The sequence below is a fragment of the Oryza glaberrima genome, chromosome 3 (assembly GCF_000147395.1).
Source record: "Oryza glaberrima chromosome 3, OglaRS2, whole genome shotgun sequence".
Lineage (NCBI taxonomy): Eukaryota > Viridiplantae > Streptophyta > Magnoliopsida > Poales > Poaceae > Oryza > Oryza glaberrima.
In genome coordinates, this window is record NC_068328.1 from 60245 (window position 1) to 76243 (window position 15999).

Here is a 15999-nt window from a genome sequence, read left to right on the forward strand (position 1 = left end):
TAGGCAAGCAGGACGAAGGATCCCGTCCCGACGGGATCCCGGTATGTAGCATTTCCGTATTATGATTATATTTTGATGAAATAAACATATATGTTGCAAAATACTTTCACTACTTTTATTGTATATGTAAAAACATTATAATATATAGATTTATTGCAATATTATTTAAAATGTACTTTAGGACTTTAATATTGAATCCATTCGTTTATACAATATTAGTTATAAAAAAATCAATCATTACCGTACCTTCAAGCGGGCTCAAAAGATGGGAGAGACGAGGAGGAAAAGGGCTAGAGTAGACGAGGACTGCGCAGTGGAGGAGGCAGAGGCAGAGGCGAGAGAGATGGAGATGGAGGCGGAAGAAGAGACAGTGTAGGCGGCGAGAGAGAGAGAGAGAGAGAGACGGACTAGACTAGGCGCGATTGCCTTGTTGTTGGGTCGTCAAGCCCGATGGCCATCGCAGGAGGAGGAGAGGGGATCCCTCTCGATCGCCGCCGCCTCCATTCTCTTTATATCCGCCGCGCTCCCCGCTGCCTCCACCTCTCTCCTCCTCCGCCGCCCCTCCCCGCCCCGTTTATAGATGAATGCTAATGGAGGTTGCCAATGCCATGGATGCCATCACCAAGGAGACCGTCGACCTGGTTGCTCATCTACCTCCTCCTTCTTCTTTCCCCTTTATAATATAATAAAATAGGATATTATTCTCCTATTTAATTTAATTATCTAGTGATCGATTCCATCTCTGTGGAGTGGAGTTGAGTTGAGTGGATTAACATGCGGGCATTAGTTTTGGGTTATAATGTAGTATAATACTTATAATGCAATCGAATCGATTCCATCTCATCTCAGTATAGTGGATTAGCATGCATTGTGTTTTGGATTGATTGCTACCAAAAAAAAAGATATACTAATATGATGGACGCAGTTAATTGAACTCGCATCGATCGCAGGAGCACATCCCTGTGGAGGAGGTGTTGGATCACCTAAAATGCACGCGCGAGGGTCTCACCTCCGAGGCTGCCCAGCAGAGGATCCACTCCTTCGGCTACAACAAGCTCGAGGAGAAGCAGGAAAGCAAACTGCTCAAGTTCCTCGGCTTTATGTGGAACCCGCTTTCCTGGGTCATGGAGGCGGCAGCCATCATGGCTATCGCCCTCGCACACGGAGGAAGAGATGCCAGGGGAAAGGTATATTCTTCATCATCATCCACTCTTCTTATTGATTTTGGACAACTATAGAGTATACACTACCTACCTAGATTAGCTGCTTCTAATTGCAAGTGCAACCATCAATAAACCAACCACGCAGAGAATGCGCATAGACTACCACGACTTCGTTGGAATTGTACTGCTACTCTTTATCAACTCTACCATTAGCTTCATGGAGGAAAATAACGCTGGCAATGCTGCCGCTGCACTGATGGCTCGCCTGGCACCAAAAGCTAAGGTGCGTATACCTCTACTTACCTGGACAGCTGGACTTCCAATTCATAAATCATTCTACTAGTTAATTGAATTTAACTTATTTCTAGGTTTTACGTGATGGAACCTGGGATGAATTAGATGCATCCTTGTTGGTTCCGGGCGATATAATCAGCGTAAAACTCGGGGACATCATTCCTGCAGATGCACGCCTTCTCGAGGGAGATCCGCTCAAGATTGATCAGGTTTTTCTGGCAGCTCAGCCTTCTCCTTTGCATCTAGGACTGTCGCTCAATTCTGCTAAGAGGAATAACTCCGCTACAAAAATATGCAGCAATAACAACACCACAATGTATCACTTAATTTGCAGTCTGCACTTACGGGTGAATCGCTACCTGTAACTAAGCATCCTGGAGATGGAATTTACTCTGGTTCAACCTGTAAGCAAGGTGAAATAGAAGCAGTTGTTATTGCCACTGGAATTCATACTTTCTTTGGAAAAGCAGCCCATCTCGTTGAATCAACTACTCACGTTGGTCACTTTCAAAAGGTGAGTCTTCAGCAAACAATGTCTCTTCAATTGGTCTGGCATAAGTTTATATTTTGTTTCCTGTCTCACCATGTTTTTTCCTGTATCATGTTTCACCACATCTGACTGTGTATTCATTAGGATACAAACTGTAACTTCTGTTGCCAATGTCATGATCTTGGCTGCCATCGTGGATGTTTTCCAGGTTCTGACTTCGATTGGGAACTTCTGTATTTGTTCAATTGCTGCCGGAATGGTTATTGAGTTACTTGTAATGTACGCTGTTCATGAAAGGAAATACCGCCAGATTGTTGATAATCTTCTTGTGCTTCTTATTGGTGGGATTCCAATCGCCATGCCTACAGTTCTTTCTGTTACTATGGCCATTGGATCACACAAACTGGCACAGCAGGTATGCCTATACACAGATGGCCAGAATTCTCTGGTTACCATGCCCCATGAAAAGAACTCTGGCTACCAACGAATTGAACAGCATTTTAGAAGTGACTACTTCCTTTTTATTGTTTACAGGGTGCTATTACCAAGAGAATGACAGCAATAGAGGAAATGGCTGGAATGGATGTCCTTTGTAGTGACAAGACTGGAACATTGACACTCAACAAACTGAGTGTTGACAAAAATTTAATTGAGGTTGTATGGGTTCTTTTGGCATGTTATATTTTCGTAGCTGTAATTTCAATTTTGTCCCTTATGCCTAGTTCATTCATTAACCACCTACTGAGCTAACATTTTCAAACGAAGCACCTACCCCCACCTTCCCTTCTGCGTGTGTGGCCCAATTGAAATGAGATATGGAAAGCAAGCATTTTAATGCAGTTTCAGCTCTGAAATGATTTCTCTTACAATGATTGTGACCTTTATCAATAAATGACCATGAGCATGGTTTTAATTTTTTAATCCATGCTGACCCTTCGCACTGACTATTGATGGCATTGCACCAACATTTATTTGTAGGTTTTTGAAAAAGGCATTGAGAAGGACGATGTTGTATTGATGGCTGCAAGGGCTTCAAGATTGGAAAATCAAGATGCTATTGATTTTGCTATTGTTTCCATGTTACCAGATCCAAAAGAGGTACAAAACTCTTGTCTGCTGATTTCCTTCAAAAGAATTACCCATTCCAGTGACTCACTTCTACCTATCTCACTCGAACTAACAAATGTGCACTGAGGAACAATGTCTATATCATCCTGTTCTTTGGAATTATCCCCATTGTAGTTTGATCTAGACATATAGTGGCTTTCAACTATCATATGATTTTACAGCTGGGGTTGGCATCAATCATCTGTTAACTCAAGTTTACAACTCAAGTGTTCCTTTTGCTCTATCTATAATTAATTTTCTGGTTCGTTGTTACAAGGCCGATATAATGTTATCCTATGACAATGAGTCATATTGTTAGGCATTTCTAGTTTATGGTCAACTTAACTTTCCTATACACTTCTGTTTTATTCTCTTCTGTCTGCTGCTAGGCGCGAGCTGGCATTCAAGAAGTTCATTTCCTTCCATTTAACCCAACAGATAAAAGGACAGCTCTCACATACTTAGATGCTGAGGGTAAAATGCACAGGGTTAGCAAAGGTGCTCCTGAACAGGTATAGATTGACTCTGATAATAATCAAATTCTTATCTCTACTATTAAAAATTTGAAGATGTTTCCGCTGGAAGTTTGGTACGTCATCTGTGTTTGAGTTGGTTGTATGTCGCTTGTATCCAATTCAACGTGAGTCTGGAATAACTATTAAACACCCCCTCCCAGCCCAACCCAACAGGCCCACACCATCCCACCGCCCCGCCTCCACTTGGGGCCGCGTGTGCCCCTCCCCCAATCGCTGTCTTTTTTTTCTTTTTTCTTTTACTCCTTTTTTTTCCCCAATCATCCTGATCCTCTCCCTCTCCTTCCGATCTCCTTTTATCTTTTTTTTTTCTCTTTGATTTCTCTTCCAAATTTTTCTCGTCATAAATATTTTCCTTTTGAAATTATCATTGGTTAAGGTGTGTATGTGGCAAGTTTGTCACTTTGCAAATACTTTCCATCTCAAGTAAAAAAAAATTCACTAATTGGATAATATTAATTTCAATCTTTAGTCGATGAGGTATAACAAAATACACATGAGTCAACTTATGGAATAGTCACCCGATCGATTTATGAGGCTATGAAAAGGTTTACATAAAGGGATTCTTCGTGTGATGACGCATGAAACAAGCACAACGGTTTCAGTGATATATATGATTCTGACTTTGTTTTGTCATTGTTTTGTTTCGGTTTGTCATTTAAATTAACAGAGTTTTTATCAATCGTGAAAATTGTTTTTACCTATTGCAATGTACATGCATTTTTGCTAGTCATATCAAAAATACAGAAATCGGATAGTTGAAAAATGTTCATGTACAAGTAATTAGATATTGTGGTACTTACAGTTACAGTTTACAACTTTTTTTTGTGTGTGAAATTTATTTGATGCATTTTGATTAATTATTTATGTAATAATCTTTGTATAGAAAAATATAATATAGCACTGTAGATTTTTCTGTAACATCTTATGTGCTTAATATATATTTTTAGCATCCGCTGAACTGCCTTCAGTCACAGGAATATATCTTGTTTTTATCCGTTGTTCTAATTTATGACTTTATGTACATAATTCTATTTTAGTCCAAATGGTTCTGCTGGTTATTTTTTGTTTATTCAGCTCTGTTCTATTTGGTATATTTCTTGTTGAAAATAAATGGTGAAGATGATTAGATATGATGAGGTCTGAGATTTCATTTGGAGCTCTGCAGATCTTGAACTTGGCATCAAATAAATGTGAGATTGAAAGAAAGGTCCATCATGTAATTGGAAATTTTGCTGGGAGAGGGCTTCGGTCGCTCGCTGTTGCCTATCAGGTGATTAACAGCTAGTTGCTACTGGTCAGCTGGTCCATTTATCTAAAAAAATAGCTAAATCTTTTGGATCTTGATCATGCAGGAAGTACCTGAAGGGACAAAGGAAAGTCCAGGTGGACCTTGGCAATTCGTTGGTCTTCTCCCACTCTTTGATCCTCCTCGTCATGATAGTGCTGAAACCATACGCAGAGCTCTTGACCTTGGAGTTAGTGTAAAAATGATCACAGGTGCTTGAAGCAATTACTTTATGGCACTGGAATAGTCACGTCTTTTGACAATGGACTGATTGTTTTTCTCCCTTTATTGACCTCCTCAGTGGCTGTGTGCACCATAGCAATCAATCTGAAGTTTAACTTCTTATATACCCTGATGTTACAAAAAAAAACCCTAAAGTGTTGATCTACACAGTACACCTAGTAGTTGTGCTGTGCATCACAAATCTGTTCTCAGGATTGCTTAGCTATTTTGAGCTTCAGAATAATTAGGAAGAACACTTCCGAATATTCACACAAGGAGAGTAAATCCTTGTATAACAGCACATTGTTTGAGTGTTTCCCATTTTGGTGAAATGGAACAACTATCTATAACAGTCTCCATGGCAGTTGGAAGGTACATGGACAGTGGATATCAAGCATAGTTCTTATGGGTCTTGTGATGCACCTGTAGTACAACAAAGCTAAACATCTAAAGAATGAAAGGTTCCTTAGCACATAGTTCATCCTAAAACTCGCAATTAAACATCAATATGTAAGAAAATTAAGCAATACCAGGACTGACCATATAATTTGGTATTAGATGATTAATCAACTTTCATACTATATAGTTTTTGTTCTTTTACTTTTGGTATTTCTTGCCCATTATCTAAAATTTTTAAAAATATAATGCAATTTCACCTCCTCTACTGTTTTCTTTCAAAAAATAATATTTTGTGTGTACTGTAACATCAAGAGGAAGTTAAGGATTAAAACAGTACTTTGAAGACTATGACTTAAGCCTAAAAGGCCACATTAATTTACATTCATTGACTGCTTTGAATTTACACCCTAAACTGGATACGTATGTGCGTTATTTTTTAATTTGAAATTCATGTGTTCCAAACTGGGCCGTTCTGCTGATCTACACCCTTAGGGATAGTAGTAGCACTGTAAATCTGTAATAACTGTGCTTAGCCAACACCTCAGATGCCCCCTTTCCCTTAATCTATCTTGAGTATCCTCTGTAATTCATTATCTACATTGCAGAATTGCTGATACATCCTGGACTCTGTCATTATCAATGTGGTTTGTTGGAAATATTTTCAGGTGATCAGTTGGCTATTGGTAAGGAGACAGGCCGGAGGTTAGGAATGGGCACAAACATGTACCCTTCTTCATCTTTGCTGGGTGACAGAAAAGATGGTGATATCGCTGTCCTACCAGTGGACGAGCTGATTGAGCAAGCAGACGGATTTGCTGGAGTATTCCCAGGTACAGATTAATTTTCTATCTCATTGTTAATGTCTGTCGCTCTAACTTGTTTTCCTTCCAGAGCACAAATATGAAATTGTGCAGAGGCTGCAAGCTAGAAAGCACATATGTGGGATGACTGGAGATGGAGTTAATGATGCACCTGCACTGAAGAAAGCAGACATTGGGATTGCTGTGGCTGATGCAACGGATGCTGCTAGAAGTGCCTCTGACATAGTTCTGACGGAACCTGGATTGAGTGTCATTATCAGTGCTGTGTTGACCAGCCGGGCAATTTTCCAAAGAATGAAAAATTATACGGTAAGTTTGCATTTAAATGCATTTTTTTTGCCAATTCTAACTTGCTACCCTACTCATCTATCTTTTATGGACAATGGGGCATCATGCACGATTCAATTAAATATTTTCCACTATTTAATGGTTTTATTTGGTAGCAAACTAGTGGGCAGCAAACAAAAAATGAAGTGTACGAAAGTAGAAGTATTCCTGGGATGAAAACTTAAGAAATTAAATCATGAATTAACTTTGGTTCTCTTATACTGTATAAGATGCATTGGTACCTTAGGACCTGAATTTTCATTTCACATCCGCTGAGATCCCAACCAATTCCGCCTAGTGGGTTTTTGGATCCTACCTACCTGTTTCAGAGTTAACGGTCATGTGCTTTGCATCTGTGTATTTCTTTCTTGAATATCGTTCTTCCAAATCTTGAACATATTGGAGTTATGCTTTCTTTTAGAAGAGAAAAGCGCCGCTTCCTTTTTCATGTTTTAAAGAAAGCTGTATTTCATTCTGTCAAAAAGGAAGCGGGCAGATGCTCTAACCATTTCTGACACCTTTTGCAGATATACGCTGTATCTATAACTGTACGTATTGTGGTAAGTTTGTGTTGCCTACCGTGTTCTTATTCTGTATTTATAACTCTACTGCTTACACTTTGTCATTCGTCTGGTTTACCAAGGGTGCGTCACGTCCCTTCATCGCACCAATTTGCGGACATCATGACCAAAGGCTTACCGGTTCAGTTATTTACTGACTTTCGGTCCAGTCTTTGCGTTCGTGATCCTCCCGCTGCAACTGCGGGCGGGTATTAGGATTATTTATTAATCCTTAGACTGTTTCTCTTCTAGACTTTTGGGCTTATGTAACTTATAGCATTTAGTGTAAACTCAGCACTAGCATTAAGTGTAACTCTTGGTCTTTTGTATCACTAACTGTAACTCAGCTATATATATGAGTTTTCACCTCCACACTTTGTGTGAGGCATCTATTCTACTTCTTCTACAATTACGACCGATTAGTACAAGTATATACAAGTTGTAGTATCAAGCTTGATATTTACCTCACTGATTCAATCTAATCTTTGCAGCTTGGTTTTTTGCTCTTGGCATGCTTTTGGAAATTTGATTTTCCTCCATTTTTGGTTCTTGTGATAGCTATTCTTAATGATGGTAAGAACATTGCTGTCTGCACTCATCATAGAGGTTAATTTTATTACCAAAAACAGGACAGACTCCTATTGTCCTATCATCATAGATGTTATTGCTCAATGAATTTTCGTTTCTTTGTTTCCAATGATATCTGCTACTCAGGAACCATAATGACTATATCCAAAGATAAGGTTAAACCATCTCCCTATCCAGACAGTTGGAAGCTAACAGAGATATTTGCAACTGGAGTGATTATTGGGGCTTATCTGGCTGTAACCACTGTGTTGTTCTTTTGGGCAGCCTACAAGACACAGTTTTTTGTGGTGAATACCATTGCTTCACTAATGCGGTCCTTTATGTACCTCTTTTGATGGCAAGACATTTCTTTATATATTTTGCATGCTTGTATATTGATCATTTTAGACATCTAGCATGATGGATGAGCTAGTACCTTTTTGAAAAAAAAAACAGAGATGAAACTCTTTATTTGGGATTATGGTATTTGATGTCAACCGTGCCTAAAATACATAGTAATACTAGAATATCAGCTTATCAACTAATTTTCTTGTCCTTTCTGTTACTTATACAGCATTTTCGGAGGTACCTTATCTTTATGCTTTCCAGTTATATGTATTTCTACTTTTCCAACAGAATTAGCTGTCCTGAGCAAAACTCACTTGTATTTTCCACATTACTTGCAGCACCTTTTCAATGTAGACACTCTGAACATAAACAAGGTTGACACCACAGACAATGAATTGGTGGCAAGGAACACAGAGAAATTGGCTTCTGCAGTTTACCTTCAAGTGAGCACCATTAGTCAGGCTTTGATATTTGTTACACGTTCCAGAGGTTGGTCCTTCTTAGAGAGACCTGGCCTCCTGCTTATGGCTGCATTTGTCATAGCTCAGCTGGTGAGTTCTTGTTTATTCCTATAATTTTCATTTATCAGTGTTTTATTGCAGTTTATAATAGCTATTTTTTGTTGATAGGATGATAATGTAGTCACTTTATCCTATACTGAGCACTCGCGCAGCACATCTTAAAACTGCATGCTTTATGGAATGATAGTGCTCAGTCACACGTTACGTGTCCAGTTTTTTTGTAAAAAAAAAAAAAAAAAACTCTGTCCAGCGATGACACCAAAGTCATCAAAATTAATGATAAGAAGAGCATTTTTACATGTTTGTCACAAGAATGATGGTGCTCAGTCACACGTTACGTGTCCAGTTTTTTTGAAAAAAAAAAAACTCTGTCCAGCGATGACACCAAAGTCATCAAAATTAATGATAAGAAGAGCATTTTTACATGTTTGTCACAAGATGATTGATATTACTACTGATTAGGGCAACACCTTTTTTGTGTTTTATGAAGCTTGATTTATGCAACATGCCATTAAATTGCCAACTGAGGAAGAGAGTGAATCATACTTGGCCCCTTCCTTTCGAGGTTTCAATTGGCCATTCGCGGGGCTAAGCTAGTTGTAGACTTGTCGCCTGTAGTTCATGTCGTCCAGATTCCAACGTGGACTCTTGCCACAGTCTTGAGTGAGATTACCATGACTGGTGCAGACTAAGATTCAGTTTTTCATCGAACGCTATGTTTCTTCCAACTGCTATATATATACTAGCGCGTGTGAAAAGATTCATTTGGAGTGGATTTATGAGAAGTCTATTTGGAATGTAATTTTTGCAGTTAGTGTAAATTTTTTGTGTAACAAATGAGGGTGCTTGATTTTTCTAATGCAGATTGCCACTGTGTTAGCTGCCATTGCCACCTGGGAGGTTGCTAGCATCAGAGGTATCGGTTGGCGCTGGGCAGGGGCTATTTGGGTGTACAACATTGTTGTCTACCTTTTGCTAGACCCAATGAAATTCGCCGTGCGATATGGCCTTAGTGGGAAAGCCTGGAACCTTGTCATTGATAACAAGGTTAGTGCATATACTTAGTACTAGTACCTCTCTGTGCTGCAGGCTGCAGCATGAAGCTTGAGTTGCCCATCATTTTCAGGTAGCTTTTACAAACCGGAAAGATTTCGGAAGGGAAGCTCGCGTGGTTGCTTGGGCACACGAGCAGCGCACACTACACGGGCTGCAGTCTGCTGCAAGCCGGGAGAAAGCTGCATCAACGGAGCTCAACCAAATGGCTGAAGAGGCCAGACGGCGTGCTGAGATTACAAGGTCAGTTAAGTCGTTATGTATATATATATATATATATATATATATGTATGTGTGTGTGTGTGTGTGTGTATATATATATATATATATATATATGGGAGTCTTTCTTCAATTGCATATGCTCGATCTGCTGCTCACGAAATGACCGACATCTCTTTCAAAACAAAAATAAAATTGAGTGACATTTGTTTCCACAGGTTGAGGGAATTGCACACTCTGAAAGGAAAGGTGGAATCTGTGGCTAAACTGAAAGGAATCGACTTGGAGGATGTCAACAATCAACACTACACTGTTTAACCTACAACACGACAATGCATTATGCATTATGCCATCTCTGAACATCGATCTTACTCTCTAGACAGTAGTATTGTTTAGTATTTTCCTTTCCCATCCCATTTGGTTTATTGCATGTGGATCGAACATTTACTCTCCTCGTAATAAAGTTGGATTTATTGTACCTCACTCAGATCTTTGCATGTACTACTATACTACTAGTAGTAGTCCATGAGACCATGAGGCAGGTAACGTTGACACCTAATATAGAGTATAATGGTATTATTAAGTTTTTGGACCATCAGTTCCTCCTTTTGTTTTTGGATGATCCATCAGTCAGTGGTCTTTGCTGTAGCTAGCCTAGCCATACCATAGTGGGGTACAAGTACACCACATTAATAAACAAACCTAGCTCCTGTTGTTTCTCTCTGTATGAGTCTGCAGGTTGCTTAGGTTAGTATAATGCGGGTACGCATACTCTTGTAGTAGTGATGCGTAGTGCCTGTCCACGCCATTTTTCAATGTCAACCTGTACTTTGAGGTAGACCTAACACACACTTTGATCAATTTAATCATATACAGTAAGTAGTTGTTGCCATGCTTGTAAACTTTATCTATTGAACCAGCTAATATAAGTACTACTCCCTCTATTTCAGAATATAAGAAACCAGATATTTTTTATTACTACGAATCTGAATATGTATTAGCAGTTTAATGTGTCCTCTCAAGCTAGCTTAGCTCGTCATGCGTTAAACTACAAGTCCATTGTTGATAAGTTGTAGGCGTACGTGCCACAAAGTTTACAACCGCGCGCCCACTGACAGGTGGCTTCTTTTGAGTCCTTGTGTAACATGTACTAGCTAGTATTGTTAACAAGCCAGGTCGAGCATGTTAACAAGTTGAGCTAAGTAAGTTTCTTGTTTAACGTGTTAGTACATGTTAACAAGCTGAGTTGAGATATGTTGTAACTTAATGTGTTATTACAAGTAGAGCTAAGGGCTTTATTCACTTTCTTGTTTTTAATCATATCAGATTTTAACATTACCAAATCTTGGTAGGGCAACGAAGCAAAGGGGCTGTTCACTTTGATGTCATTTTTAACCTTACCAAATTTTGATAAAGTTACCAAAAAGTGGCTACATTTAGTTTGTTGCCAAATTTTGATAACTATACAAGAAATCCTGCCAAAATTTTGACAAGTTGTCAAAATTTTGGTAACTATGCTAAAATTAAGTTTTTTGGCAACAAAGTGAACAGGCCCAAACACATTCTTGCCATTACTACCATACCAAATTTTAGAAAATCCGGAATCTAAACTCTATTGATATCCGTAAGACTTTAAACTAAACGTGTTTAATAGTACTAAAAATTTGTTATATTTTTAGACTAAAGTAGTAGTTAATTATGAAACGTTTAGAAAATATATTTATAAGAGTGGATTGTATGTACATGGAGGCATATAGAGACAGGTATTTGGTACTAGTGGTACTAGTGGCATAAAGAGAAGTTATGTTTGGATGAGGTGATGGAGGAAGGGGTTGGGTTGCCGGCGAGCGACGAAAGAAAGAAAGAAGCAGCAGCAGCGGGTCTCGTCTGGTCTGGTCTGGTCTGGTAGTAACTAGGAGTAGTAGACGGGCACCGGCGGCAGCAGAGTCACCTTCCTTTCATTTCCTTTCTCTTTTCTCTTTCTTTCTCTCTCTTTCTTGGTGTTGGAAGGCAAAGGCAACCCAGGGGGGGAAGCACCGGAGGAGCCGCAGATCCCGCCATGCGGGTGCTCCCGGCGTCGTGGTCCTCCGCCGCCTCCTCCTCCGCCTCCGCCTCCAAGGACCGCCTCAACTCCCCCACCCCGGCGCCGCCGCCGCTGGCCCCTCCTCCTCCTGCTCCAAAAAGCAGCAGCAGCAGCAGCGCGGAGCTGTACCTCAACATCTACGACATCTCCCCAATCAACCACTACCTCTACTGGTTCGGCCTCGGCATCTTCCACTCCGGCATCGAAGGTCTATATCACTCTATCTCCTTCCCCCTTCCTTGTGCGTAGATTTACCTTCTCTACGCCACGCCACGCCCCGCCAGGGACCCTACCTCTAACCTGGTAGTATAGTAGGCGTACTCCAGATAGGTCAGGATCGAGGTACCACCACACCTACATGCCTTGCCGTATGCCGTATGCTGCTTGCTTCCTTCGGGACCTGCTTTGCTCTTCTACTATGGAGTACTACCTTACTAGTACCATTTTCCCCCTTTTCTTTTCTTTCTCTTGTACTATTATTAATCCCAACCAACAATTCTCATGCTCTACAATTCACCACATCCTATAAGCCCCCCCCCCCCCCCCCCCCCCACACGGCACACGCCACCAATTCTTGTGTGTGCCTACCGTTACTTCTAATTAGAAACAACATGTGCAACTTACCCTAACACCCTGTCAATGCCCCAAGTCCGACTCTCTACCAGGCAAGGTTCACATTACTTGTTGACCACCGGATTTATCACGCTTTGGGACAAAATTCTGCCTGCATTTTGATCGAGTTTACTGTTTACCATTTGAATTTGTCAAAACCACCAAATATTCCAACCGAAAATTGATTTCCATCCGCATCGAAACATTGAAAACCCGCGAAAACCAATCGGCTTTCATTGGCTCTGCGAACCCTGCTCTCTACGCGCAGCCTGTATGTGAGCTCAGCTGTTCAATCGCCTCATCGAGACTTCATTTGGTCTCCAAATGGAGTACAAACGGCACAAACCTAAGCAGTATTGCTTTGCTATATCCAACTTTTACCCCCCCCCCCCCCTTTTTTTCTTTTGCTACACACGTATCTAGCACATTTGCTATATATTACTTGTGGGCTGGACCAACTGTTATTTGTTCTAAGGTCTTCAGTCTGCTGATGCCTTAGCTGCTCATAGAATTCCCATGTTTGCTTTGCAACCATTACTTTTTTTTTGGTTTGACATCCAGGGATCAGCACCTAACAACTCCAATACCATTTGCAGTGCATGGCATGGAGTATGGGTTTGGAGCCCATGAATACCCAACCAGCGGAGTCTTCCAAGTAGAGCCCAAAAGCTGTCCTGGCTTTATCTTCAGACGCTCCGTGTGCGTGGGTTCCACTGATATGTCTCGTTCGGAAGTCCGCAGTTTCATAGAGGATCTTGCAGAGGATTATCACGGGGACACTTATCATTTGATTGCAAAGAATTGTAATCATTTTACAGCAGACATCTGCAAGCGTCTGACTGGAAAGCCAATTCCTGGATGGGTCAATCGACTTGCCAGATTAGGTTTGCTTCTGCAACACAAACTCATAACCTATTGTTCCTCGATTTTGATGATTCTAAACTATTGCTGGGATCGCAGGTTCTTTCTGCAACTGTGTACTGCCTGAAAGCATCAAGGTTTCCGCTGTCAAAGATGTAACCGATCCCCCCGAGTTTCCTGGTAAACTCTCTCTCTCTCCCTCCCCCAGTTAGTGCGTATGGATGGATTCAATTGTTTATTTTCCTGCACACATCCATTTTTGGGTTGGACTGCTTATATAAATTAATTACCTAAGATGTTTCTACCAGTCCAAGCACATGATTTGATGTTGACCTTTCTAGGTTGTACTGCCTGGGTAAATTATTGGCATATGCTTCCTTCCTCCTTTTGTTCTTCTAGTTGGCTCTATCAACATTGCATTAGCTGGTCATACTCAAATCATTTATTTATACCACATTTCCTCCCAACGTGATGTTGAATTAGTGGAGATATTTTCCCGAGGTTTGATGTAATCTAGCTGCATCCTAATATTCGAGCGTTAGGTTTCTTATATGCTTGAGTTTTAACATCTCAAAAGTTATGCAATTAACGTTAGTGAAGTGCCATGCTATGACTGACTAACAGTATAGTTACTCTTGTAGTCTTTTGTTTATATTCCATATATAATCCAATAATCGATCTTAGTTATAATGATTAACCGAATTAATCAAAACATTCTGCTAATACATTCAAATCGTTAACCGTTTCACAAGTAGTGAACTAAATTTCTTATTATTAGAGCCAATAATTTCTACAAGTTTGGAACCATTTAATATATCCTACCGGTATTTTCTATGAATGGTTAGACATCATGGAAGATCTTGGTAAACCTAGCATGGCCGTGAGTTTAATTGCCATTTTCATATTCTGTTTTCCATATGAACATATGATGTGAATTATACACACTGTAACTTGTCATTTGTAATTGGTAAGATTCTGTTGCTACAGATGATGATATGGAGTCTAATGCATCCATTGTTGACGGAAGTGATGCGGATGATTTAGACCATCTTCTAATAACCCCAAGTAGCGATGTTGTATCTTCAAAAGATAAGATATTAACTCCTGGCAGGGATAGCTTGTAATTGCATGTATTCTCCATTGATATAGTTCAAGTATTACTTGTGGGGTTGTTTTCTGAGGATCAATCTGATGATTTCTTGCTGAGTGGCGATGTGGCTGGAGGAGGGGTATGCTGTGGGCAGTCAACCTTGAATAGTTGAATGTATAATCCATGAATGGTAATTCTGTGTGTCTTACACTAGAGGTAGTGAATGTGATTGTCTAACTGTGGCGAAGGGCCATGTTTCCATTATAAGTATATGCTGTTTTGAGAGAGGGGAGGGGAGGGGAGGGGAGGAGTGCGTTGACAGTGTGGTATGTATATGCTGTAACTAGTTGGAGAATGATTGACTTCATTTGAGTTACCTAGGTGGGCTTCCTGCTTTGTTTTGTTGTGTGTAACTGATTTGTTTGTACAAATGAATGATTTGCAGTTGTGGAAGTTGAATAGATGTTCGGTCCGTCTCTCTGTTGTTGTTCTGCCTGCTACTCTCTCTCTCTCTCTCTCTATTGTTTGAGAGGGCTGATGCTTTACTGGAGTAATGTAGCCGTCTTAATTGTTGGCGAACCAAACAGATCGCTTGCTATGCTTTGATTCAACAAGAAGTGTTGGGCGCATACATTATCCTGCCTATTGTCTTTTGTCTCTTCTTTTATCTTCTTTTTTCCTTTATGGCAAGTGCGTTCTTATCCCGTCTTTAACTTTAGGAAAAAGTATGAATTACCCCTCCGAACTATTGAGGTCGATCGAATTATACTCTCGAACTCAAAAACCAGACATTCTACACCCTCAACTATTGAAACCGGACAAATAATCCCCCTAATTCAATCCAGGGTGGTTTTGGGTCCACGTGGCAGTCCAGTCAGTATTTTTTAAAAAAAAAATCAGTGGACCCCACCTGTCAGTTCTCCACCCCTCTCTATCTCTCTACTCTATCCCAATGTCTCCCTCTCTACGTCAGTGGACCCCACCAATGTCAGTGGACCCCACCAATGTGGCGGCCACGCGAGGGCGGGAGCCGGCGGCGGAGGGCGCCGGGAAGCGTCGAGGCGGGAGTTGAGCGTGCAGATGATGGCGCTGGCCATTGGGATGCCGAAGTGGAGCTCGCACATCACTGGAATATTCTACGCGAACACCGCGACCTGCACACAGAGACAACCAACCAGGCAACGATTTCTTCTGAAAATACGAATCACTCAGCTGCTAATTCGGAACCAAATTAGAAGATTCAACAAGTAAATTCTAAGCGATTTGGTTTTTTTTAGCATGAAAAATTGAAGAAGGGGGAGATTTGGGAGAAAAATCCAATTACTGTATTGATTGGCGGCAGCGAACGGAGGTCAATCTTACCACGTGGTGGCGGTAGACGTCGAGGGCGGCGAGGGAGGCGGCGAGGCGGAGGCAGCGGTCTCGCGTCTCCCGCCAGGTG

The 15999-nt window shown here is 40.7% G+C and overlaps 2 protein-coding genes across 4 annotated transcripts; both read left to right on the forward strand.

Moving 5' to 3' along the window:
* Positions 1-282: 282 nt before the first annotated feature.
* On the forward strand, positions 283-10744 carry LOC127766247 (plasma membrane ATPase 1-like). Of its 2 annotated transcripts, XM_052291339.1 has the most exons (20): positions 283-641; positions 951-1187; positions 1309-1446; positions 1532-1666; positions 1792-1971; positions 2156-2362; positions 2482-2601; positions 2926-3045; positions 3444-3566; positions 4756-4860; positions 4943-5087; positions 6162-6326; positions 6388-6626; positions 7172-7204; positions 7696-7777; positions 7919-8079; positions 8458-8670; positions 9505-9687; positions 9767-9936; positions 10131-10744. In XM_052291339.1, the coding sequence occupies exons 1-20, from the start codon at positions 585-587 to the stop codon at positions 10228-10230; spliced, it is 2913 nt and encodes a 970-aa protein (XP_052147299.1). In that variant the 5' UTR covers positions 283-584; the 3' UTR covers positions 10231-10744. The 2 variants fall into 2 exon arrangements, with proteins under 2 accessions (XP_052147299.1, XP_052147300.1); XM_052291340.1 differs by lacking the exon at positions 3444-3566.
* Positions 10745-11776: 1032 nt separating this feature from the next.
* Positions 11777-15049, forward strand: LOC127769027 (deSI-like protein At4g17486). 2 transcript variants are annotated; one of them, XM_052294720.1, is made up of 4 exons: positions 11777-12203; positions 13204-13491; positions 13568-13648; positions 14441-15049. In XM_052294720.1, exons 1-4 carry the CDS (start codon positions 11972-11974, stop codon positions 14590-14592), a joined length of 753 nt encoding a protein of 250 aa, XP_052150680.1. In that variant the 5' UTR covers positions 11777-11971; the 3' UTR covers positions 14593-15049. The 2 variants fall into 2 exon arrangements, with proteins under 2 accessions (XP_052150680.1, XP_052150681.1); XM_052294721.1 differs by having other exon boundaries at positions 11791-12203; positions 14456-15049.
* Positions 15050-15999: the final 950 nt, after the last annotated feature.

Bases quoted from the DNA above. Each gene is read 5' to 3' on its own strand.
- LOC127766247 (XM_052291339.1), top strand. From the start codon at position 585: ATGCTAATGGAGGTTGCCAATGCCATGGATGCCATCACCAAGGAGACC. The intron at 642-950 runs GTTGCTCATCTA...CATCGATCGCAG, and splicing joins CCAAGGAGACCGTCGACCTG to GAGCACATCCCTGTGGAGGA. The intron at 1,972-2,155 runs GTGAGTCTTCAG...GATGTTTTCCAG, and splicing joins ACGTTGGTCACTTTCAAAAG to GTTCTGACTTCGATTGGGAA.
- LOC127769027 (XM_052294720.1), top strand. From the start codon at position 11,972: ATGCGGGTGCTCCCGGCGTCGTGGTCCTCCGCCGCCTCCTCCTCCGCC. The intron at 13,492-13,567 runs GTTTGCTTCTGC...CTGGGATCGCAG, and splicing joins CAATCGACTTGCCAGATTAG to GTTCTTTCTGCAACTGTGTA. The intron at 13,649-14,440 runs GTAAACTCTCTC...GTAATTGGTAAG, and splicing joins CGATCCCCCCGAGTTTCCTG to ATTCTGTTGCTACAGATGAT.